This window comes from Leptidea sinapis, chromosome 32 (assembly GCF_905404315.1).
Source record: "Leptidea sinapis chromosome 32, ilLepSina1.1, whole genome shotgun sequence".
NCBI classification, from domain to species: domain Eukaryota; kingdom Metazoa; phylum Arthropoda; class Insecta; order Lepidoptera; family Pieridae; genus Leptidea; species Leptidea sinapis.
This window is the reverse complement of record NC_066296.1, coordinates 4335133-4360872: the sequence shown is the minus strand read 5'-3', so window position 1 is coordinate 4360872 and position 25740 is coordinate 4335133. Positions and strand designations below refer to the sequence as shown.

Below are 25740 nucleotides of genomic sequence, written 5' to 3'. Positions count from 1 at the left end.
TGTAGGTTTGTTTGTTACGCTTTCACGCCTAAACCACTAAACCTGTTTTGATGAAATTACAGAGATAGACGAGACCTTGGGCCAAACTTTGATGGAATTTCGTAACTATCAAAGATAACACCATGAAACTTTGTATTCAGGGCACTTGATAAGAAATAAATAAATATTTGTTATAGCGTTTTTAAAATTTACACCTGTGTGGGGATAAAAGGGGGAAGAAAGTTCTATAGTTTGAAGCTTATAATAATGTATTAACCACAGCAGTTTTTCTGTATTATTTGCAAAGCAAGTATATTATTGCACGCGGACGAAGTCGCGGGTAAAAGCTAGTATAATGTAAATGTACCTTTATCACACAAAAATTTCATAACACAATTGCTGTGTAAATTATCTGAGATAATGTTGCAAAAGTATAGGCATTAATTGCAATGAACCTACATATTAATAAAATTGAAAAAATAAAAAATATTATGTTACTAACTGCAAATGATCATTATTGGCTGTTACGATTTCATCAAGGCTCTTACCGTCAGAGAGTTAATAAAGGAGTAGGTAATATATAATTCCGTCAACTTAACTCGGGACAGTTCTAGGAAATAAAATCCCAACAAAAGCGGTTTAAATCAAGTAGGCCACTAAAAATAGAATTTAACCTCGCTTTAAATTTTCGACCCAATTTTTAGTGTTAGGTTAGGGTCACTTACTGAGCATAAAATCACAAAATACTGCCAGATCCAGGTGGAGCTCTTGAAAAAAAAGTTTTTGGCTGATATCTCAGAAATTATGCACTTAAGTGCAAAAGATATGAAAACCATTATAGTAGAAAATAAAATTTATACTCATCTTTTATTTCCTGTGAATGTTTTTGTAAGACTAACTATTTACGATATAAATAGCCCATTCATTGAACCGGTTTTTTCTATGTCAGCCGATAACTCTTAAAATATTGGATAAATAAAAATAATGCATCAATTTATTTTAATAGATCAGTTTATTCTCTACAACTTTTATTGAAATCTTTTTTTTCTAATGTCCATACTTTTTGAGTTATAGGACGTTTAATGCTGGCAGTTGGACTACCGGGCGTTAAGTCGAAAATTGTTCTCCAAAGTCTTCGAGAATAGAGAAGCATAATTAACCGCTAACTCTTGGTATATCTAGAGGGTTACCGGTTGATTAATGACCGACAGTACGGCTTTCGCCGTGGTTGGCCGGCAGGCGACCTTCTCGTATACCTAATACATAGCGGCGGCTGTCGAAAGCCAGGGAGAAGGGCTGGCAGTTAGCCTGGATATTGCGACGGCCTTTCATCATGTATGGCATAAGGCGCTTCTCTCAAAACTTCCATCATTTGGGCTTCCCGAGAGCTTCCTCAGTGGGCGCAGCATACAAGTCGATGTCGACGGTTATTGCTCGAACCCGAAGCCCGTGAACGCTGGAGTGCCCCAAAGCTGTGTACTATCTCCCACACTGTTGCTTCTGCATATCAATGATATGTTGGACACCTCCAACATACATTGCTATGCAGGCAACAGCACTGGTGATGCCGTATACACGGGCCATGCAGGTCTCTCTCGAGAAGTCGTCGACCAGTGCCGGGAGAAACTTGTGACTTACATCGAGTCCTCTCTTGAGAAGGAATTGAACTTTATCCAATTTAACCCCCAGGACGACTCTAGTTTCGGCGTTTACCACTAAAAAAAACGATTTGTTCGCAAGCCTCGCCTAGTATCGGATAAAGGTCTCGAAATCTCGAGCGATTGCCAATTTCGCGGTCATCTTCGGGTGTCATAAATAGAGCACGGCAATACTTAAAGCCGGCGCCCTACAAAGCGTAGGTCCGGCCACATATGGAGCATTGTTGTCATCTTTGGTCTGGCACGCCCACGTAACAGCTCGAATCAACGCGTGCAACGCAGAGAAACTCAAATTCTCGGTGATCCAGTGCTCAGTGTACGGATAGATCACTTGGCGAGACACCGCTTCATTGTGTCCTCTAGCGAATAAGTCACGGGAGTATTTTGAAGAGCTGTTTGACCTGATACCTGCTGCTGAATTCCACCTTTGCACGACAAGCCACAAATTACGATATCATCCCTACCATTTGAATGTGTGGCGTTCCAAATTAATGAAATTTAAATGAACTTTCTCCCACGTATAACCAAATTCTGAAATGACGTTCCTTGTGTGGTGTTTTCAAGACGATACGACATGGGTACCTTCAAAAAAAAGTGCGTTCACCTTTCATAAGTCAATAATGCTCCTGTGATTCGTCCTTTGTTGCTGGCGGCTTATTTCATTACAAAAATCTTCATCCAGGACTTCAAATAAAATGGATACTTACAACTACAGGAATGGGTCAGATGTAAATAAAACACACACTGTTAAAAAAGTACTTCTCTATTAAAAGAAGACAAGTCACATTAAGAGGCACACGGCGAGATCGCCCGGCCCGCGGCCCCGCTGTCGCTTCGCGCCGCCCGCTGACGGCCTCACAGCTTCCCTCTCGCTCTGCTAAACCGACCGCAACCAACATTCATGTTGTGCATTCATACGATACCTCACATAGCTACACTTCAAAAGCGAAACAATCAGTGATGGGTCGTCGACGTATTTAGTGTGAACGAAACTAGACCGTTCATTTTCCTCCGTCGATGGACTAGTTCAAATCGTGGACTGTAGTTCACCTTCGACGGTATTGCAGACGCTAGACAAGACAGTCTATTACAAGTTTACATTGTGAGACGGAACGACCGAATCGACTGAATGGGCTCGTCGCGACCACCATAGTTTTGAATAGACCGAATAAATTACTAACACTAAAATTTTAATTTTGTATAACAATGTAAAATGAATGAGGATAGTACTAGCTAAATTATATAAAAGCATTATTACAAAAATACAAAATAATGTTTGACGTACTTAAAAGATGCAATAGATTTTTTGTACATGATTAGTATCTAGTGGTGAAAATTAGTTCATAATTGACATTCTGTTTTAAACGGACGATAAACGAACTCCTTGTTTACGTCTGTCATAGTCTATGAATTGAACTTGTCCATTAGAAATACGTGAATCGTCTAATCGTCGACTGGTTGACTGAACTGGTCCATTCATTCAACGCCCATCGCTAATTGAAACACAGTTGTTTAGCAGACCGAGAGGGTACTGTCCACAGCGCTCGGCTGTCGGCTCTCCGGCGCGCAGTCGACGCGGCAAGATGGCGACTATTTACAATAAATAAGTACGTGGTAATAACGGTTGTTAACGATGGGAGTAGCTTGTCACGTGGAGTCTTCACGCTCAATGCCACCCCCAAGTTATTGAGAGAAACACATAATCAGGTTCAAATAAGTTACCCGGCTCGACTATGGCGTTCCACTGTGGGCAGCTCTAAGAACGCGCCACCATCCTACAAAGACAATTATCGCTCTGGCAATAATCATCTTTTTTCTAAACCTATTATATTATAAACTAAAAACCATAAATTGTTATAAACACAAGCAGATGTTTTATTTATTATTTGACTCGAAGGCGTCCTAATGTAGACAGTATGTAACGTTTGCTTCGCCATGGTTTATGTGAGCCTAGTGCGCGGGACATTATAAAACAAAAACTTATTTGTATTTTAAAATGGCCTCACATTCAAATCAATTAGTGGGTATAAATTGTTATGCCTACTATCATAAAATATACGAACAATAATATAGGAAAAATTAGGTTGGCCATATTCGACCCGGGTTACTTTAAGTATTAGCATGTTTGTCGAGCAGAAATACTTATTTCAAACACTCTTCTATTAGTATCAATAAAAGCGAGTACGTACGATTTTAATCGGTACTTTATTACTTCTACTCCCCAAACTGGTTAGAATAGATTGGATGGAGAAGTAACTGCAGTAGGGTTTTGATAATCCGAACGACCCCTACTTTAAGTACCTCGCTCAGCCACGCGAGATGCGGGTTTTTCTTGGCCGAGGTATACGTCTTGAGCGCTACACGTATTTCTTTGACCGCCCCTCGGGCTATTCCGCCATTTTGTATGTTGTTTTGTCATGGCGTCGACATTCAAGAAAAAAAAAAAACGTGACGCTAACAATTTCACACAAATGCGAGGTTTTAGACAAGTTAAGGAAGGTAATCCATTAACAGTCGAGCAGCAATACTATGTTGGTAAATCTACTATAAGAGAATTCAAAAGTAAGGAAGCATTTGTGATAAATATAGAAAAAGATCTAAGTGCCCAAAAAAAAATAATAACTCCGCAAAAATCCTCAGCGTGAGGATGCGTTATTTACATAGTTCTTAGAACAGCAAAGAAAGCACATCCCTTTAACAGGTGAAATATTTATAGAGAAGGCAAAATTTTTCACGAGACTTTGAAGAGGAAGCTTCGCTGCTAGCAGAGGATGGTTTAGAAAGAGAGACAGAGAGAGAAACTTAAAAAAAAAAAACATGGAATATGAGAGCTAAAAGTTACCGGTGAAAAATTAACAAATAACGAAGCGGCGGTCCAGCCATTCCAAGGGATACTTTTAGAAGTTGTAAGGTTTGTCTGTAGATCAAAGGTCTATACTGGAAAGCCATACCAGACAACACTCTAGCATTGTCATCGGAAACTGGTATCCCAAGTTTCAAACATAGGATTCACATTTATGCCATGCTCGGACGCAACATCTCAACAGCCATCACACACTCCTAAGACCCACTTTACGACTCTTATCTAGTGAGCCAACTGACGAAGCTGAAAAAGTTGTAAGGTAAAAAGATTTGTCTGTAGACCAAATATATAACGCTGACGGATTGGCCTATACTGGAAAGCCATACCAGACAACACTCTAGCATTGGCATCGGAACACGCTGCCCTTGGTAGTGGGCAAAACACAAAGTCCAAGAAATGCTTGGATCACAAAACCAATACTTTTAGATTCGATAAAGGAACATTTTAATCATGAAGTAAAAATAATTCTGTCAGAAAGGATTTCACATATCCAAGTTGCGTCTGCTGGTATGGGCAGACGAAAACGACATTTCTATTCCGGAAAAGATGCAAAAATTAAGGGGTAAAGCGTTTTCAATGTCGCTAAGTACTTAGTTAGAATTCTTTAAAAGAGTATAATTACATATATAAATAACACTTATACTCTTATTAGAGGTTAACTTTTGTTGTTTGTGAATTTAATTACGAGAGCTGAAAGATAAATTCAGTAATAAACAGATTTGTTTTATAGATAAAATACTTTTTACATATTTACATGCTGTAAATCCGACCGCTGCGTACCTCCTGACAGAGTATTAATGTTGGGCGTTCGGATTATCGAGTCCCTACAGTTTTTATCAAAATAAGCGTTAGTGAATCCGTTATACAGCTTCTGCCACGAGTCCAACTAACATACTTCCTACTAGAGTAAGAGGGCATTGCTATCGCAAGAGCGGGATTACTTAAGCCCTTGATACTCCAGGTAGAGGACCTTGAAGACTATCCGCCTGTCAAAGGCAAAAAGCCTTAAGGACCTGCATTTGAGTACATGTAGAGAGCACAACAGATCTACGGATTTCAGGGCTGCAATCCTCAAACATAAAAATAATATTTAAAATCATTTCCCAAATTAAAGTGCTGAGCATCCGCGGTGCTACAGGGTGACTGCAGAGCGAGAAAGAGTTGAGAGGAAGTGACCACCATGACAGTAACATAAGGCCGGCTTCGTTAATTGTCTTTATACACAAAGATAGAATAGTGATTGGCCAGTATTAGTCAGTACCTGGAGCAGAAAGGGTGTGCTCACAAACGAACAATAGCTCCACGGTCACAAATCATTCTGTTGTATTTTAATTACATTTATCAATTGTTTATTGAGGCGATACTCTCACACACAGATGCTCAGGTAATCACAAAGGGGCGGGCTCGTTACATCACCCACTTAAAGTTCCTCATGTAAGTCTTCGGGGATCAGTCACTAGTCCAGTACCGTTTCTCTATCCGCCAGATGTTAAGGTACTAACATACATATTAACAAATGTAACCTAATTACTGGTGTATAACAAAACGCTATTTATCGTTGAAAATCATTGTATCCTTCACAATTTATCAAACAAATTTTTATTTATAACACTACAACGCCACCTGGCCGATAGGAAGAAAAATATTTTTTATAAATATCCTGCTAAAGTAATTAGGGATACGAAGTAATGCAGTCCAGAATTGGCACGTTAAATAACCGTAATTAGCCGGAATGTGCGGGTCTCATCTCACACCACTGTGTGTGACACGGCCTACGCACACATAAACTTAGTATACTAGCGTAATAGACAAACACTATCCTCATTACGGCGAGACTAAATTAAAATGTTCATGTGTGCTAGTTTTACAGATGTGTGAGTGAGTTAGTGAAGTGTGTAGTATTTTGCTTTTGGTCAATCCCTATTACATATATTGATAAACGGCGTCATATTCACGCATACAATATTTTATTATTTAACACATATTTTCATAATTATATTTCTATAATTATATAATATAATCTTGAGAAAATAGTGTTTACTGCGTATATAAAATATAATATTTAGTATTTAACGAAAATAAACATCACGAAAGTAGTATTGAAGAAAACGTATTTACTTGTGAAGTGTTTCTTTAGTTCGATTGTTGCTATATGTAACAACACAATCCAATACAGAGCACGACAAAATTATATTTTTTAATTAATATCCGTTAAAACACAGAGCAATAACGATAACAGCACTAAAATTAATACGAGGTCCAATTTGACAAGAGACTAATGGACACTAAATTGTTTCAAAATGGTTTCTCATACCTAGGTTTTTGTGTAGGGAAAGTTATCTCACTTTCGCACATGGTTCGTCTATTACGGTAGTATCCTAAGTTGTTGCGCCTACAGGTCAGTGTCTCTAAGCACTACACGTACACAGGCCGCTATTGATATGTCGCCGGTCCAGAAACAGATAATCCTGCCATTCTGTTATCCAAACAGTAAAACATTAATCAATAGCTTACTAAAAGTTTACATATATTTCGGACATTGTTTAATTTATATGTAATTGTCTGTAAGTAGCCGACTTAAAAAATGTTGCAATTGTTAATAAAGTTTTTGCCCGCAATGTAGCGTGGAAAACGGTAGCCAGCAACCGTCCATATATAACATTTAATCACAAACCTTATAAAATGCGGGTAGAATAAAAATATATAAGGAATTGACAAGAAACTATCTTAACACATTATATTTACAAATGAAAATATTAGATACATTACACGATACACATTGACAGCACAATATTAACATGTGAACAATATTAAAACGGCGAGAATGTGTTAAAATAGCTTCGTTCAAACGTAACTATAGTTTTGGGACAGTTAACATTATAATTTTGGTTATGTGGCAACAAACGAATTGCTTTTTCTTCATATGATACAAAATTTTATATTCTACAACTTCAGGCCGAAATGGTCTCATGAGTACATATAACAATATCTTCTCTCTCATATCGAATAGACAAACTGGGGTAAAAGTATGGTGAAGCAGAAATCAGAACACGATATGTCACAGAGTGAATATAAGCTAGACGTAGAGCGCGGTCACACGTGAACAGATTTATAAAAACTATCGTCACTAGTTCAATATTCATATACCAATATTTCATGCAGGACAATGAAACGGAAACGGAGTGTACTTCCGGTTAAATATAAGACGAGCGCTCTAGTAGCTTATACGACTTCCGTCACATATTCATTGTGGAGGGGAGTATACCGCGCACACCAAATTTTACAATGTCATAATATTTAGTCGTATAAAGCTTAACGAAGAACTAAATTATATACAAACGTAAGAGTCACGCAGCGGGCCGCACCGACCGACAGCCGGCACGATCCTCGCTACCGATCTGTTACACAGCGTTTTAAACTCTTTGTCCGCGTGGAAAAACACACTTTTGTATTGAGACATAAGAATAAAGTTTACAAACCGGCCGGCCTTCATCTTCTCACATTCTCAATACAAATGTGTTGTTCGTTGTGTGGTCGGCGTGCACGCAATTCAACGTTTTTGCGAGTCTCTCACTCGTAATCAACAATGCGCCGCCCCACACACGTCGTTCGACAATTGAAATAAAATTAATTTACTATCTAACTACTTAAAACGAAATAAGTGCTCACAAGTGGGCGGGACAGATCGCGCGAGACCACCCGGAGAACGTTTATTACAGCGAACGTGTCGGTGCGGGCGCCGCGCTCTAAAATTATCTTACAAATTATATTGAAGGTGCGGATGGTTCCGTACGTCGGTGGCGACACACAGCGGTCCCCGCTCTAGTCTTTAGTGGCAGGAGAGCGCTATCGTTTGTCGGGTGTGTCGCTGCCGGCGTGAAGGGCTTTATGGGCGTGGCGGCGCGGGAGCATCGTCCGGGAGAGGCGCTAGCGGCGGTAGGGCTGGCGCGGGAAGGAGCGCTGCGAGGACAGCGGGCGGCGGCGGGGCGGCTCCCGCCCGCGAGCCTTCTTCTCCTCCACGTTCAGCTTGACGCGTTCCGTGCCCTCGCCGCCGTCGGCTGGGTAGTACAGGGGCTGGAAATTTAATAAAACTGTATTAGTTGTTGTATTATACCTCCAACCCAGAAATAAAGCAAAGATATTCTTGATTCTTGTTAGTTTATTTTAAAGGAAAAATAAACAGGTCCGTTCAATTCGTCGTAGAAAGATCTACCTGTGTGAACATCGATCAATCCAATATGCGAAAATGAATGATCTGTCAAGGTATCCAAATCAACAGATGCTTGTCGCCACAGAAGATATAAGTATATGAAGAGGCTAAATTACGATAACTATATATGCATATATCTACAATAACAATATAAACAGCCTTGGCAGTCATATATAGTGTACGGATGGAACCCACTTATATTGACGCTTTTTAATTTCAATATGAACTCAGGGCCAGCGGCGTCTAATACGTCAATAATCCGTTATCAGGACGCGCGGCCACTACCGTCAAGTTGCAGAGCGGTCGTACCTGCTTGCTCAGACACTCGGCGGCCGCCTGCGCCGTCTCGTACGTGATGAACCCGTAGTTAGGGTGCGCGGCCCCCTTGCTGTGCACGCGGAGGTCAGCGACGGGCCCGAAGCGAGCGAACAGCACGCGCAGCTCTTCCTCGGTGGCCGAGTGCGGCAGGTTGCCCAGGAACAGTTGTTGCGAGTCTGAGTAGCGACGCGATTCCCGTGTGTCCGCACCACCTGACACAATGTCATATAGCTCGTGACTAGTGTTTAAATGAAATCAGTAAATATCCACCCAGGGGTGGGGTGCGATGCCAACACTCACCACTCCGCACGGGGAGCACTAATAAACTCAAACATCTTGACCTTCTAAACATTAGATGTACACAAGAACAAGACATGAAAAGTTTTGGATAATCTAAGGAAAATCTTGCCGTGAGTAACGAAAACTTCAGTAATCCGAGACGGACTGCCAGGAACACCTGTTAGAAAAACCTAAGGCGGAACCTCAAATCAATACCGAAGAGTATCAAGTCTGTAGAGAGTCTTGATCTAATTGTGTCGGCTCTGAAGCGAGGTATTAAAAAAGAGATAAAGCGTCCACTAGAAACAAAGACCTGTAATCGAAAAGTACCGTGGTTGGATTATAAGCTAAGCTTAGGAAGAAAACCCGCACATTATTCAACAAGGCCAAATATATAATGTAATATACAACACAAAAATTTAACATTTTACACAGCCTTGGCGGAATACAATATAGAAATCAGGTCCGGTAGAGCATAATGGAGGAAGCTAATTGAGGATGTCATGAGTACGACTCAAGGTGCAAATCTTCACAAAATCCACTCGAAAACATGCCCGAACCAACTGGTACTTCTTAAAAGACCTTCAAATCTGATGAGAAGGAAACCTTGGAACTTTCTCTCTCAACCCATTTAAAAAAAAATCCCTGGGGCGCTCAACTTTGAGGTTAAAGAACTAAATGCGAAGAATGAAGGCGAATGCAACATAAAGAACTCGTTGGGAGGACTGGTGTATGTCCGCCAAAATTATAAGACCGGCAAAGGTGAAATGGGTGGTTAAATCGTTCCAACCCCATAAAGCGTAAAGTGGGAAGGATTGCATTCTTCCTGTTCTTCTGCAGAAAGGAATTGACATTCTCCTACCATATTTACTCAGCATCTGCACAGCGAGCTTCCCATGTGGACATATCCCAGAACAGATCAAAGTACTATTAATTCCTTTTTCTCACATCCAAACTTCTTCCGACTAATCAGCCGTACTTCATCCTTATTGTAAGGTATGGAGAAGGTGATAAATAAGTATATCAGAGAAAAGATTCTACTTAATAACCCCATCCACCGTACTCAACATGCCTATTGTAAAGGTAAATCTATTGAAACCGCCCTATTACAGTTTGTGGACGGTCAGATAGGTTCGATCGATCGACGCTCTCGAATAGGATTGTAAGATTGAGGCTACATGGAGTCTCTATTGATGTTAGTACCATTAAAGGATGTTTACAAAGAGGCGTAATCTCGCCTCTACTATGGACCCTGGTTATTGTTGAGCATCCTGTAAGATGGATGGAAAATCGGGAGCCTTAAATGGTATACCGATGGATCCAAGTCGGAATCTAACAGTAGCTATGGAATCTACGAAGAGTGCCCCAAATTTGGCAAATGTGTCAACATGGTTAACCTCGCCTTCATTTTCTAGCCGGAGATTTTTTTTTTATGGAATAGGAGGACAAACGAGCATACGGGTCACCTGTTGTTAAGTGATCACCGCCGCCCACAATATCTTGCAACACCAGAGGAATCACAGGAGCGTTGCCGGCCTTTAAGGAAGGTGTACGCGCTTTTTTTGAAGGTAACCCATGTCGTATCGTCCCGAAAAAACCGCACAAGGAAGCTCATTGCACAGCTTTGTAGAACGTGGAAGAAAGCTCCTTCTAAACCGCACTGTGGAGGACCGCCACACATCCAGATGGTGGGGATGATATCCTAACTTGTGGCGTGTCGCGCGAAAGTGGAATTCGGCGGCAGGAATCAGGTTAAATAGCTCTTCGGAACACTCCCCGTGATAAATGCGGTAGAAGACACACAATGAAGCGACGTCTCTACGCAACGCCAAGTGATCCAGCCGTTCACAGAGCACTGGGTCCCCAACAATTCGAGCTGCTCTGCGTTGCACGCGGTCAAATGGATCCAGCTGATACTGGGGTGCGCCAGAGCAGAGATGACAGCAATACGCCATGTGTGGCCGGACTTGCAGTTTGTACAGCGCTAGAATGTCGGCCGGCTTGAAGTATTGCCGTGCTCTATTAATGACGCCCAGTTTCTTTGAAGCCAATTTGGCTTTGCCCTCCAGATCGCCACGAAATTGGCAATCGCTCGAGATTTCGAGACCCAGTATTCCGATACTAGGCGAGGCTTTTAGGGAGGTGTTGTCGAAGAGCGGTGATACGACAAATGGGTTTTTTTTTGTGGTAAACGCGCAAACTTGAGTCTTCTGGGGGTTAAATTGGACAAGGTTCAATTTACCCCATTCCGCGACCTTCTCAAGAGAGGACTCGATAGAAGACACAAGTTTCTCCCGGCACTGGTGGACGATTTCCCGAGAGAGACTTGCATGGCCCGTGTATACGGCATCACCAGTGCTGTCATCTGCATAGCAATGAATGTTGGAGGTGTCCAACATATCATTGATATGCAGAAGAAACAGCGTAGGAGATTACACACAGCCTTGGGGCACTCCAGCATTCACGGGCTTCGGGTTCGAGCAATGTCCGTCGACAACGACCTGTATGCTGCGCCCAGTGAGGAAGCTGGAGGTCCACTTGCACAAGCTCTCGGGAAGCCCAAATGATGGAAGTTTTGAGAGGAGCGCCTTGTGCCATACACGATCAAAGGCCTTCGCTATATCCAGGCTAACTGCCAGGCCTTCCCCCTTGCTTTCAATAGCCGCAGCCGACCATGGCGAAAGCCGTATTGTCGGTCGTTGATCAACTGGTGACCCTCTAGGTATAACAAGAGCTGACGGCTAATTATGCTCTCCATGATTTTGGAGAGCAGGTAAGTAATAGCAATAGGCCTGTAGTTTGCCGGATCCGAACTGTCTCCTTTTTTTTGGATCGGATGGACAAGGGCTGACTTCCATGAGTCAGGGACTACGCCTTTGGAATAAGAGTGCCGGAATAAACGCGTTAGCACCGCCGTCAAATCAGGGGCACACGTTCTAAGCACGATTGGAGAAATGCCATCCGGCCCGCTCGACTTCCTGACGTCCAACGAAAACAAGAGCTCGCCTAACAGTTTTTTGTCTGAAGTGTACTTCAGGCATAGAGCTCTGACACCGCGGGATGGTCGGCGGTGTTTTTCCGTTGTCGTCAAGAGTCGGGTTGGAGGCGAAAAGAGCGCACAGAAGATCAACTTTCTCTTTTGCCGGAGCAGCTTTCGACAACGACCAGAACTTACGTGTTTCGGTCGGGTAACTGGAAAGCTGCTCGCCGATTTTGACGACGTGTTTTGACTTTGCACGGCGATTTGCCGCTTAAAAAATCTGGAGGCACGGTTGTATTTCCTTTTAAGAACTGTGCAGTTCGGATCCTTTGTGCCCAGCGCCGCAACCCAAGTTCGATACGCCTGTTTTTTGCAGTCAGATGCTGCTTATGCCCCGGGGAAAGTACAGGGCATATACGCCATGGAGATATACGCCATTATAGAATGTGCGGAATTGTCACACCGTTCTGAATTAATGCTACGTTGGCAAGTGCATTTCCATTCAGACAGATAATCAGGCGGCGATTTCCGCTATAGATTCAAACAGAACAGTCTCAAGACTTGACTCGCCAGACTATACTGAATATTCTGGGAGAAATAAACAGAGTTGCACTTCGATGGATTATAGGACATGCAGGGATTCAAGGTAATGAATGCACTGACGAACTGTGCACGAATTGGTGGTAAAAGCACTCAATTTGGCCCTGAACTATTCTATGGTGTCCCAAGGAGTCTTATTAAATCAACCCTCGATATATCATATTCCCAAGAGTGTAATAAACTCCGAAGCAACACTCTGGGTTGAACCATTCCAAGACCCTAATCCAACCCTTCAAAACAAGGCTGAGCATGAGGCACTAAGGTTAAGCAGGGAAATCTTACGCATTCCGGACCGGGCACTGCAGATTAAACAAACACTCAATCCTAGGCCTCAGAGATTGCAGAGCGTGAGAGATTCTGCAATAGTGCAGAAGAAACACATCCACTCTGAATGTGGTCTTAAAGTGCGTAAATTTCGGCACTCTTTGGGAAGTCCAATTCTTCAACAACTTGAGATACATAAGAATATCAAAAGATATAATAGGAATCATGAAAAGAGTCGGTGTAAGCAGTGAGCCATAGTTAACAGGGGCTATCACAATAAACCACATTGGTTGCAGTGAATCAGGGATGCACTGAACTGTACTAGAGCCGCTTTACAAACCATAAATGAATATATCTATTGTACACAGTACACACGATGGCAACCAGTGTCTTTTTATTTATTTATTATTATTATGATACACTATTGATCTTACACTAAGCATTTATAACTATTCAAATTATAAACTATTAAATATTATAAATAATAATAATTATTCATAACTTAACTTAACTATGGTTGGAAGTGTAACATCTATTAAAGTGTATACAGCATTCACAAAACAAAAACAACAACATGTTAGTAAAAACAAAAAATATTGAAAGTTAAATTAAATTAACAAAAAAAAACAGTAAGCGTTATGACATCAGTTTTTTTATTTCTCTTATAAACTTGGACCCTTTATTATATCGGAAGATATCGATAGTGCTATTATTAGCTTGCAGTTTGTTATAAGATCGTTTCATTCTGTTGAGGGGCGAATTTAAACCGAGGTTCGTTCTACTGTGTGATAGATAGAAAGAGTTATGAATAAGTTTTCTAGGAATGATGTGCGGGACAAATAGATTAATATTTGATAAAAGGTTTGGACATTTTAAATTTCCATTAATCATTTTGTGTAATGTTATGACATCTATTATGTTTCGTCGACTTTCGAGTGACTGGAGTTTAAAATGTTTGAGCCTTGAATCATAGGCAGCACGGTATGGACAACTCCGATCCTTAAAAGCCAAAAATCGAGTAAGGTTACGTTGAATGAGTTCAAGTCTATTTGTGTGTACCATGTATTGGGGGTTCCATGTAACAGATGTGTATTCTAGTTTACTGCGAATGAAAGCGTTATAAAGGACGATTATTGACTTTGGATTATGAAAATCTTTATACGTCCGCTTCAAAAACTCTAGGACTTGGTAGCAATTTTATCGATATGTTCAACAAAGCTTAAGTTTTTGTCCAGTAGAACTAAATCCTTCAGCAGTTGACAGCTTTCTAGTGGTATATTCGATATGCTGTATGTGAAGGGAATAATTTTCTTTTTATTTCTTGTAAATTGTATTGAAAAACATTTCTTTACATTAAGGTTCATTTTGTTTATGAGACACCATCTGTTTATAGAATCCAAATCAGACTGAAGAAGTGAAGCATCAGAAGGCGATTTAATTGTTCGATATATTTTAAAGTCGTCAGCAAATATTAAATGGTTACTATTTTTTATATAATCTGATATATCGTTTATAAAAGCAATAAATAAAATAGGACCTAGGTGAGATCCCTGAGGAACGCCGGATGTTGGGGAAAAAGTTTCGGATGTAAACCCTAATGTGGTTACACGATGGGTACTATTGCATAAATATGAACCGAGCCATTTTTGTAAATTTCCAGTGATTTCATAATGTTCTCATTTTTGTAATAAAATATTATGGCATACTTTGTCCAAAGCACTACTGAAATCTGTGTAGATCGTGTCAATTTGGAGCTTTTTGTCAACGTTTTCAGTAAGATCTGTTATGAATGTTAAAAGGTTGCTTGTAGTTGATTTATTTGAAGTAAAACAATGGTGGGAATCGGATAAGATAGTCAGAAAATGATTGTTTATTACTGGGTATACTAATTTTTCAAATATTTTAGAAAAGTGACTTAATATAGAGATCGGTCGGTAATTTATAACATTCTCTTTGTCTCCTTTTTTATGTATAGGAACTACATTTGCTTGTTTCCAAATGGTGGGGAACGTAAAAGACTGTAATGATTTTGTAAATAAAATTTTTAAGGGAAGGGTTAATTGCTTAAATGTTTTTTTAATAAATATAGAAGGAATACCACCAGGACCTGCACTTTTGCTTTCATCTAAACATTTCAAGGTATTAGAAACATCTTGTTCTATTATTTCGACAGTTTAAATAAACAAAAGTAAAATTTTGGGTACAGCGATTGCGAAAGTTCATTAGGTGAATAGACTGACGAAAAAAGCGAGGCAAATAGGTTGCATATTTCTAAGCCAGTATTTGCAACTTTTTCATCGAGATAAACTTCACTAGGGATGCTAGAAATATTTCCTCGTTGTTGTTTTACAAAGGACCAGAAAACTTTGGGTGGATTTTTAATGATGTTTCAACATTATTCATATAGTAAGAATAACATGATTTAGTTAATGATTAAATACGTTTATTGGCCAAGGTTAACTCTATGTGGTCTCGCGGGTTTTTATATATTTTGTACTTTCTTAGAATTTTATCCCTTTCTTTTATAAGACCTATGAGATTTCGTGAAAACCAAGTGGGATACTTTGCGTTACGGGGTTTATCTTTAGGTATAGTGAGATCAATAATACTTCTTAATAATACTTATATAAATACTTAAAAAAAAAACTAAAAAACAGGCTTTTATAGAAAAAACTAAACAAGATAATTTTCAATAAGTTTACATTAGGAATAGTGTGATTAGCGAAAAATATTTATTTTATTATAAAAAGCGTGGAGAGCTTAATGTCAAAACTATACAGGTGTGCCAGTAATTCGTGCTGTTTGAACACTGTATCGCGAACTGTTGCAGATATGTTCAAATAAAGCAATCAAAGAGATGTGCCCGTAAAAAGGTGTCGTCTGATGGCTGTATTTAAAAGTTTCGAGATTTCTTAATTAGAATTAATTAGCGGTAGACGAACAGCGGAATTTAAATTCCGCTATTCGTCTGTCTGTCGTTGAGATTATGATTTGTTTATAATATGCCTCACCAGTGCTGGTGTGCGCGGCTCGCGGCGGACGGCCGCGTTGCTCCTGCGGCGCAGCGTACACTGCGGGCGCCGCGCCAGCGGGCGGGGCGCTGGCAGGCGGGGCGCTAGCGTACGGGACGCTGGCGTACGGGGCGCCGACGTACGGGGCGGCAGCACTTGAGGCGGCAGCGGGCACGTACGCGGGGGGCGACGTGCGCGCGCCCGAACCAGACTTGAGCAGGTTTGCGTACGTTTTGGGCTCCGGGGGCACGGCTTGTGCTGCGGCCGAGACACAATATACTCTTACTACTAAATAAAATTTTATACGCAGAAGAGGACAGACGAGTGATCTATCGTAACTTTAGTTCTCATGCAATGCCAGAGGAACATAAAAAAATCGATATCTTCTAAAACATATTAAATTACACTACTATATGTAAATATGGATACACTTCTGACCCGCATTATTATCATCTTATTACCAATTTATTAAAAGGCAAGGAGAATCTACATCCGGTTCTGTGTCATAGCTCGTGCTTGTACAGGATGATCTACCTTTTCAACTTTATTTTGTCATTGCAAAAATATTGGCACAATAACATAAGCTTAACTTTATCAAAATGGGCAAGAATTTTCAAATGCTTAAATATTTAATTTAAATTTTTAAGCACATTTGCGGATAAAATATATTTTTAATTTTAAATTGAAGGTTTTAAATTTGCTTCAGATATCAGTAATATATAATATTTGCTTAACATAGCTTGTTAAGCTATTTTGAATATATGGTTCCGGTAATGAATTATAAAGCATAATTTAAACTTTAAAAGGTGTTCCTTTTTTATATTTTTATAGTAGCTAAGAACTGATGTAAAATATTACATACATATTCGATGTGGAAGCTCCAGTTGAATTTTGAATAAATTATTATGCCAAGGTCTTTGAATGTATCAACTATATCAATTGTAGGACACTTACAGGGTCCTAGTCTATTGCAGACAGTTATGACTGTGTGAAATTATAGAATTTGGTGTAGAATGCTTAATTTAGGGCGACTTGATAACTATGAGTTTTGTTTTGCTGACGTTCAGTACTAAATCAGCATCATGACACCATATAGTAAGTGTGTCCAAGTCAGACTGAAGAGCTTCACATGCTCTATTGATATCTATACTTGACATTATAAGGAAGATGTCATCTGCAAATTGGTAACACGAGCTGTATTCCAGACAGTTTCCCAAATCTTTAACAAAAGATAAAAAATGTATAGGGCCTAGGACCACTCCTTGAGCTATTCCCTCAGTCACAATTTTGGGGTAACTGTATGTGTTTTGTACTTTAACAGTAAATGTGCGATCAATAAGTTAATTTTTACACCATTTTAATAATGGACCCCTGATTCCATAATCATCTAGATTTTGAGATGTTCATTCTATAATGTTTCAAATGCTCTCGAAAAATCAATAAATGGAGCCAGTATGATTTTTTGTTGTAAACATCACTTAAAAGTGAGCATTAATTTAAGCATAACACAGTTGCACTTTTACCCGCTTGAAACCCAAATTGATAATTACTAATCAATTCTTGCTTTCGATAAAATTCACCTGAACCTGATCGCATACGATTCTTTCTATGATTTTATCAATTGCAGAAAGTAAAGTAATTGGCCTGTAGTGCGTGTAATTTTTGTGATGATTTTTTAAGTTCATAAGGAAAATCACCTGTTTCCACGCTACAATTAATTAAATTTGTAATCGTTACAGCCAGATATTGGTTCGCTAGTTTAAGTCCACTTACTTTAATACCGTCTATTATCTACCGTTATATTATTTATTATGCTGCTAATTTCTTGGCATTTCTCTGGATTCCAAATTACAATGGGGCCTACATATTGAAGGATTGGCTAACAGACCTAGTTCTGCAGCATACGCGGTCAAAAAGATTAGACACTTAACCGACGTAGATACGGCGCGGCTAGTTTACTTAGTTATTTTCATTTTCATTTACATATTATGTCCTATGACATATTGCAATGCTGCTGACATAAATATCATCTTTGTGCTGCTATTCGCGCTATTTATAATAGCCTAGGTGCTAAAAAATCATAAGAGAGCAAAATTTTAAGAAATAAATATCTTGACTGTTGCCTCTCAATATATTTCTGATAATGTTATGTATGTACAAAGGCACATGAGTGGATTTGGTAGAAACTGTAATAACCTTAATGTTAAAACAGGAACAAACATAAGCTAAACAAAAATAAAAATATCTTGCTACTCAACAAGTGCATGCATGTACATATCGAAATAAATTTTATCTTTATAAATTATTGTATTCAAGTATTGCTCTTTTCCATTGATGAGCCGATAAGGTTGTAAGTAAGCAAAATGTTATAATATGGTTATGGTAATTGTGTACAAGAGAGACTACGATGAATTCAAAATTAATAGTTCTAATTGTCTCTTAGGTACAGCTAATTATTATTTAACAAATATGTGTAAGATTTCAGTTAAACTAAATAAGCGTTAATTTTTAAATAAAGGCAAACAGTTTTTTAATTAAATTTTAATATTTGGCATATATTTAGATTCCACCGATAATGTTGATTCGAGGTGGAGTAGAAGAAAAACCTCATCACATCATGAAGTAGAAAAAATACGTCATAGAATTGAAAAAAATACATCGAAAACCATGAATTCTGGGAATGTTTGCCATCATTGTAGCATGTGTACATCATAATATCATATGACTAACAAGATTATTAATACTTCATCAGTACTTATAGCTTCTCTTTTTATTAATCATTGGTTACTGCTTTTATCGGATATTTTACTTCCGCACGCGCATTACGTATGGAAGCAGTACAGTTTATAAAATCTCATTTCTTACTGGTGATTGTGAATTTAGGCTTATCATAAAGCCGGAATTAAGTGTGTGTATTACATATTTAATAGATAAATGTGTGAGTTTGGCGACATCGGTTTCCATAGTAAAATGACATGATACCATTTCTACTAGTTTTTTCTGTTCTGTGGGCGATATATATGCTTTTACAACAAGATCCCAGAAAATGTTCAAAACAAATGTATTATTAAATTCAAAAGAATTTTTAAAAAAACGTTTGTGTTGTAAAGGTTACTGTAACATACATGACTTTCTCAATGATGCAGATTGGCAGTGGAGTGACCGCCCTCAGGCTATAAATAATAAATTTTATTGTACGATTTTACATTGTTATCATATTTTTATTTAAAAAAAGCCCGCTGAGTTTGTTTTCCAACCTTTTGGAAAGCGTGGTAGTTTTAGACTTCCAATGAGTGATAATATATTCTATTTTGAATGAACTTGAAAATATATTTTTTTATTGCCATTATATTATTTATTTAAATAAAATAACTTATTAATTAATAAATAAATTATTCACTAGTTTCTAATTTTTTCCTTTGTCTTCACCCAAATACCTATCTGGATACCAAATTTGAACTTTCTGGGTCATCGGAACTGGGTTAGAGTTTTAATCTTCAGTTCAGTCAGTGATAAAAATGTTTTTTGGACGTTAATTATACATCACTGTTCGAAGTGAAACTGCTCGCAAGAATCAATATAAGCCAAATTTTACATGTTTAAGTGCGTTTTGTTGCGCCCGTTCTTCTCAGGCTTGAGGCAATCATTTTGGAATGGGTGGTAGTTTTTTTTACTTTCAATATGTGATGTCACATCCTATTTTGAATAAAAATATTTGAATTTAAGTTATGAAGGGGTCGAAAGTGGCTCCAAGATGTTCGTGTAATATGACAAACGGTGCTGTTCGCCAGTTCCGTTAGCTTGAACTAGGCTTGCCTCCACAACAGCTGTCGGGGCGTGGTGCAATACCTGGCGGCGAGACGGCGGCCAACGGCGGTTCAGGTTCACACTCGGGTTCCGGCTCCAGCTCGCGCTCCGGCTCGTACTCGGGCTCCACCTCGACGCGGTCGGGTTCGCCGTCACATAGCGCGTTGCTCGACAGGCCCGTCTCTACTGAAAAACCACGCACTACGTGTATTGGAGAAGCTCGAGTGTGTCTACCGTGTACGACATAATATTACCAGGGAGGCCTCCTTTGCACCGGATGCTAGATTATGGGTACCACGGCGCCTATTTCTGCTGTATATCAGTATGTGTAAGCATTGTGTTTCGGTCTAAAGGGCGCTGTAGCTAGTGAAATTACTGGGCAAATGAGACTTGACATTTTATGTCACAAGATGACGAGCGCAGTTGTAATGCCGCTAAGAATTTTTGGGTTTGTCAACAATCCTGAGCGGCAGTGCATTGTAATGGGCAAGGCATATCAATAACCATCAGCTGAACGTCCTGCTCGTCTCGTCCCTTATTTTCATAAAAAAAATGTGTTCTGTAAATTAGGCATTAAGGTCTTTTGGTCGTTTGATCGTCACCGGGAAAATTGAGGGGAAGAGACCAAGAGGCCGGAGCCCACGACGCTGGTCTGACCAAATATCCGAGCAGACTAAACAACCCATCAGCATCGCACTCCACCATGCGACAGACCGAAACAGATGGAGGAAAGCTGTAGACGAACTTAAGCGGAGTCACGATCCTCAGCAATGAGGGAACGACTGTGAAGAGAGAAGGTCTTTTGTTCAGAACTTACGTTGCATGGCTGCGACGAGATGTCGGGTGTCCTCGATTTGCGGGTGCCCGTTGAGGTGTGGCTCGAGTGTCGGCGGTGCAGGTGCGGGTGCCGCGGGTGACAACAGCGCGGCGGGGGGCGCTGCAGGCGGCGCAGGGAAGGGTGGCGGAGGGAACGCTCCCGCGGGGTAGTACCCCGAACTGCCCACGACCTCTTCGTCCTCACCTTCCGATCGCCCCGATCCCTCGCCCTCCTCGTCCGAGAATACTATATCCTGCAACCAACGCACTTCGCGATGAGCGGCTGCTAAATTTGACGTAGTTAAGCAGAAAGAACTCAAACCACACAAATTCACTTTTGAGTTATAGTATATGCATTTGAAGTTTCAGCTCTAAATAATCTTCCATGTAACTATCCAAAAAAAAAAAAACAGTTTCCGTGTACATTTTAATTTGGATTTGACCTTCAGGAGTACAATGGCATACTTAACTCTATTTTGAACAAAGCGTGGTTTGAGTCCTTTCTGCTTAACTACGTCCAATTGATCATAGCTGTTCTGCTGCGTACATACAAGTTTGTGTAAAGTGTCCTTCGGAGTCGACACAAAATTAACAATACGTCAGTTAACGATGCATTTTTAATTATTCAAGATTCGCTTATATTTAATATGGTATCACATGAAAGTTATTTTATGTGAAATATGAAATCCTCAATACTATATTTAATTTAGCAAGTTACAAAAATGATGAAGATGTTTTACATAAAACATATATAAGGCTGACCCAGCAAACGTTGTATTGCCGATATTAAAATCGCGATACAAAAGTAGCTGTTGATCGTAGATGGGTGAAAATTTGAACTTATATTAATTATTTTTTAATGCTGACTCATAATTAAACAAATATAAAAAAGAAATTGTTAAGTGTCATCAATTTCCATTGGAATGGAGGCATTATCTGTTCCTATTTAAAATGATAGGTTTAAGATTTGTTTTGTGAAGAGACAAGCTGTTAAAATGACTGTTAGTGCCTCTTCATACGTCCCAGTTGCCGGTTAGCCGGCGCCGACTGTCAGGTGCCACGTTCAGTTTTAACACGACCCGGTTTTGCCCCGGTAGCGTTCTTAGTTGCATAGTGACTATGCATACATAATTTAATTTTCAATCTTCTCTAAAATGGAACGTGATCAATTAATTGCCACGTGGATTTTGTACCGAAGATTCTATCCGAAAAAGGAAGTCAAGAAGTTATTACTTTCTTCCCATTAACATGAAAAGGGAACACTTCTACACCTTATTTCCAGACCTAATACTAAATGATGAAAACACATACTTTAGGATGTCCATATCTTCTTTTAATCAGTTACATCACAGTTTGAAAAATAATTTACAGCGTTAGTATATACGTCCAGGTACATCCATTTTGCAATTTTCTCATAAATTATGACGACACGAGATTGTGAGACAAAACGACGTGATAGTACCTGAGCGACTGACCGCCGGTGCGTATGAAAGCTTACACTACTGTGGGTCCGGCCGCCGGCTAACCGATACTACCGTACTTGGCCTTACCAGTAACGGATTAAGCTTACGCGGGGCCCGTAGCAAATTATTTCAATGAGCCCTTGGTATATATACTGGAAATAGTCAGTTAGCGAGTGTCTGACGTGGGTTGTCTCAGTAGGAAAAGTTGTAACGGTTCACGTTTTTTCCACGTCAAGAAATTCAATATCTTAATAAGTATCTCTTAAAATTATGCTCAGACAGAGATGAGTTGGACATGCGGGCCCCCTTTTGCGCGGGGCCCGTAGCAATTGCTACACTTGCTATATGGCTAATCCGGCACTATCCGGATACCCGGCAACCATGACATATGAAAAGGCACTTAAGGAGTACTCCAATAGTGAATATGATAGTCTTAGCGGACGTGTGTGTGCTGATCACCTGGTAGCGGAAGATGTCGTTGTGCACGTAGTACTTCTTGGGTGACTGCGCCGCCAGAACGAAGGTCTGCGTGAAGCGCCGCATGGGTGCACCACCGTTGGAGAGCTCGCCTGTCACCTGAACCACCACGCCGTTCCCTAGCGTGGCTTGCGCATCCACCTGCGCCGACAAATCAGTATATTTATTTATTAAGGCTTACCAACTAGATAGTTATATATCCTATCCCATAGTGCAAAAGAGCCTTAAGCTCTCACGCTGCGGTAGAGCCTAACGCAGCACTTCTCTTATCAATCGGCCCTTCCGGGCGACTTGTTATTATAACAGTAGCTGGTAAGATAGTTTTAAGTTACATTCTGCATTTATATTTTAGTTATTAAGATCAGTCTTGCATCAAACTCTGTAAGCTCGGGTCGTAAATAATAAACTCTTATTTCGACTCTAAAATATTAATTTTAATTTCTATTTTTAAAAACCCAATCCCTCGCTCCCGAAATCTAACTAGATACATAATGAAATTAAATGAAATTTTATTTGCAGGAAACATTGTACTTAAGGTGTTAACAATATAATGGATAATCCAATATGTTTCGTCAATTGACATGCAAAATATGTTACAAAATTGTCTAAACACTAATCGTACTGTTATATTGAAACATGTCGGATTTCACAATGATATCAATAATATTTATAAAATGAAATTTTAAGATATTATAATATGAGACGTAAATAACTTAATAATTCATTTAGTACCTATGTATAATATATTATAAACAAAACAAATAATATTAACAAATTCAATGTCATAAAAGTATATTAATTTACATATATTATTATCAAATAGACTAATTCATTTTGTATTGAAAAATTCATTTAAGCTATAGAAGCACTTATTTGTTAACCACTGATGCAGTCTTCTTTTAAAAACTTTGAACGGTAAATCTTTCAATTAATTGGGCAATTTATTATATATTTTCACAGACATGCTGAAACAATTTCTACTAAAAGAGGCAGTTCTACAGAAGGGCATTATGAGTTTATTTGGATACCTTGTGTTTAAAACCTTCTGGCTTTTTTTTGTATAGAAATCACACATATGTTTTTGAACAAATAGGCTTATTTCATAAATGTATAGGCATGGCAGCGATAGAATTTTCAATTTTTTAAATAGCGGTCGACAAGAATCTAGGGGGCCGGCTCCACAAACCGCCCTGATACACTTCTTCTGTCCAATAAATAAATGCCCTATACTCACCGAGTTGCCCCATATGACCAATCCATATCTTAAAGCTGAAACCACGAATGCATGATATGCCATTAGCGCTGTTTTTTCACCTATTGTTTTTGATACGCGTTTGAGGACAAATACATGTTGGTTAATTTTTTTGCTAATTTTGTCAACATGTGACTTGAAGGACAAGTTGCTGTCTAAAGAAATACCAAGAAAATTGACAAGTTGTGCTTCTTTAATATTCTCATTATGATAATTAACATTAATATCTTTTCCTTTCCCATTCTTATTATAATACTGCATATACATTGTTTTTTTTATATTTACAGTCAGGTTATTTTCAGTAAGCCATTCAATTGTGTCCTTTATTGTTTTATTAATTTCTATATCATATGTCAATTCATTGTTGCATTTAATTACAATAGAGATGTCATCAGCAAAAAGAGTACAGTTATTAGTAGTAATGCTAGGTAAGTCGTTTATGTAGATTATGAATAGAAGTGGACCCAATATACTTCCTTGTGGTACACCTTTTGTTTTAAGTCTAAGTTCTGATCGATAAGGTATTACTTCTTGTTTATTATTTAATTTAGCAATTTCAACGTATTGAGTACGGTTTGAAAGATAACTTTTAAGCCAGTCATTTGCTAGACCTCGAATACCATATTGAGCGCATTTCTCTAATAGTTTTTCATGACAAACATTGTCAAAAGCTTTGCTCATATCAAAAAATACTGATGTTACTGGAATTTTTGTGTCCATGCATTCCGATATTTCTTTTATTAGCGAAAAACACGCTAAATTTGTTGATTTTCCTTTTTGGAAACCATTTTGTTCCTCCAAAATGATATTATGTTTAGTTAAAAAAGATGTTAATCGCTTGTGCAGTATCTTTTCAAAAATTTTTGAGATAACAGGAATGAGTGTGATTGGTCGATAGTTGTTAATATCCTTTTTATCACCCGCTTTGAGTAAAGGTGTTACTTTTGCCTTTTTTAAATTTGATGGGAAAGTACCTTCTTCAAAAGATAGATTTATTAAGTAGGCTAGGACTGGAGCTAGTTCCTTTGCACATTCCTTTATTACCTTTGTTGCTATTTCATCGCAGCCCGTGGAATTTGAATTATTAAGTGAATTAATAACGGTTATTATCTCCATTTCATCAGTTGGCATTAAGAAAATATTTGAATTGTTATGTTTTAATTTATATGTAGGTTTTTTATTTTTTACATTTTGACTTTGACTTTGTGTGACTGTATTTATAAAATAATTATTAAAAATAGTAGCAATCTGAGTTGGATTATTTATAATTTTATTTTCATATTTAATTTCATCAATACTTCCTACATTAGAGTTAGTTTTATTTTTAATCACATTCCACGACGCTTTGCATTTATTTTTCGAGTACAGTATATATTTGTTGTTACTACTTCTCTGAGCTAGGTCTATACACTTGTTGAGAATCTTTGAATAATTATTAAATTTGTTTTTGTTGGCAGGTATTTTATTCTTATAATATTGATACCTTAATTTTCTTTTTGTTGCACATGATTTTTTTATACCTCTGGACAACCATTTTATTTTTGAATTTGAAACATTAATTTTATACTTAAGAAGAGGAAAACATAATTTATAAAATATGATTAATGTATTGTAAAATTCATCAAAAGATTCGTCCAATTTCTGGGCATCATACACGTCTATCCAGTTAAGACTTTTTATACAGTCCTTAAATTTGTTTATGTTTTGATTACACAAATCTCTTTTGAAAATTAACTTATACGACGGTGTTGAATTATTTATTT

General features: G+C 38.7%; 1 protein-coding gene across 4 annotated transcripts in view; it reads right to left on the bottom strand.

The window, feature by feature from the left end:
• Positions 1-2382: 2382 nt before the first annotated feature.
• Positions 2383-25740, bottom strand: part of LOC126974369 (ras GTPase-activating protein-binding protein 2) — a 29603-nt gene continuing 6245 nt past the window's right edge. For 3 of the 4 annotated variants that reach the window (XM_050821836.1, XM_050821834.1, XM_050821835.1), the window contains exons 4-9: positions 22708-22866; positions 20787-21039; positions 20012-20155; positions 16163-16420; positions 9020-9240; positions 2383-8574 (exon numbers count right to left, since the gene is read on the bottom strand). In XM_050821836.1, coding sequence (XP_050677793.1) covers positions 8428-8574; positions 9020-9240; positions 16163-16420; positions 20012-20155; positions 20787-21039; positions 22708-22866 — 1182 coding nt within the window. In that variant the 3' untranslated portion in view covers positions 2383-8427. The remainder of the gene's footprint in view (positions 8575-9019; positions 9241-16162; positions 16421-20011; positions 20156-20786; positions 21040-22707; positions 22867-25740) is intronic. The other variant, XM_050821838.1, reaches the window with a different exon arrangement.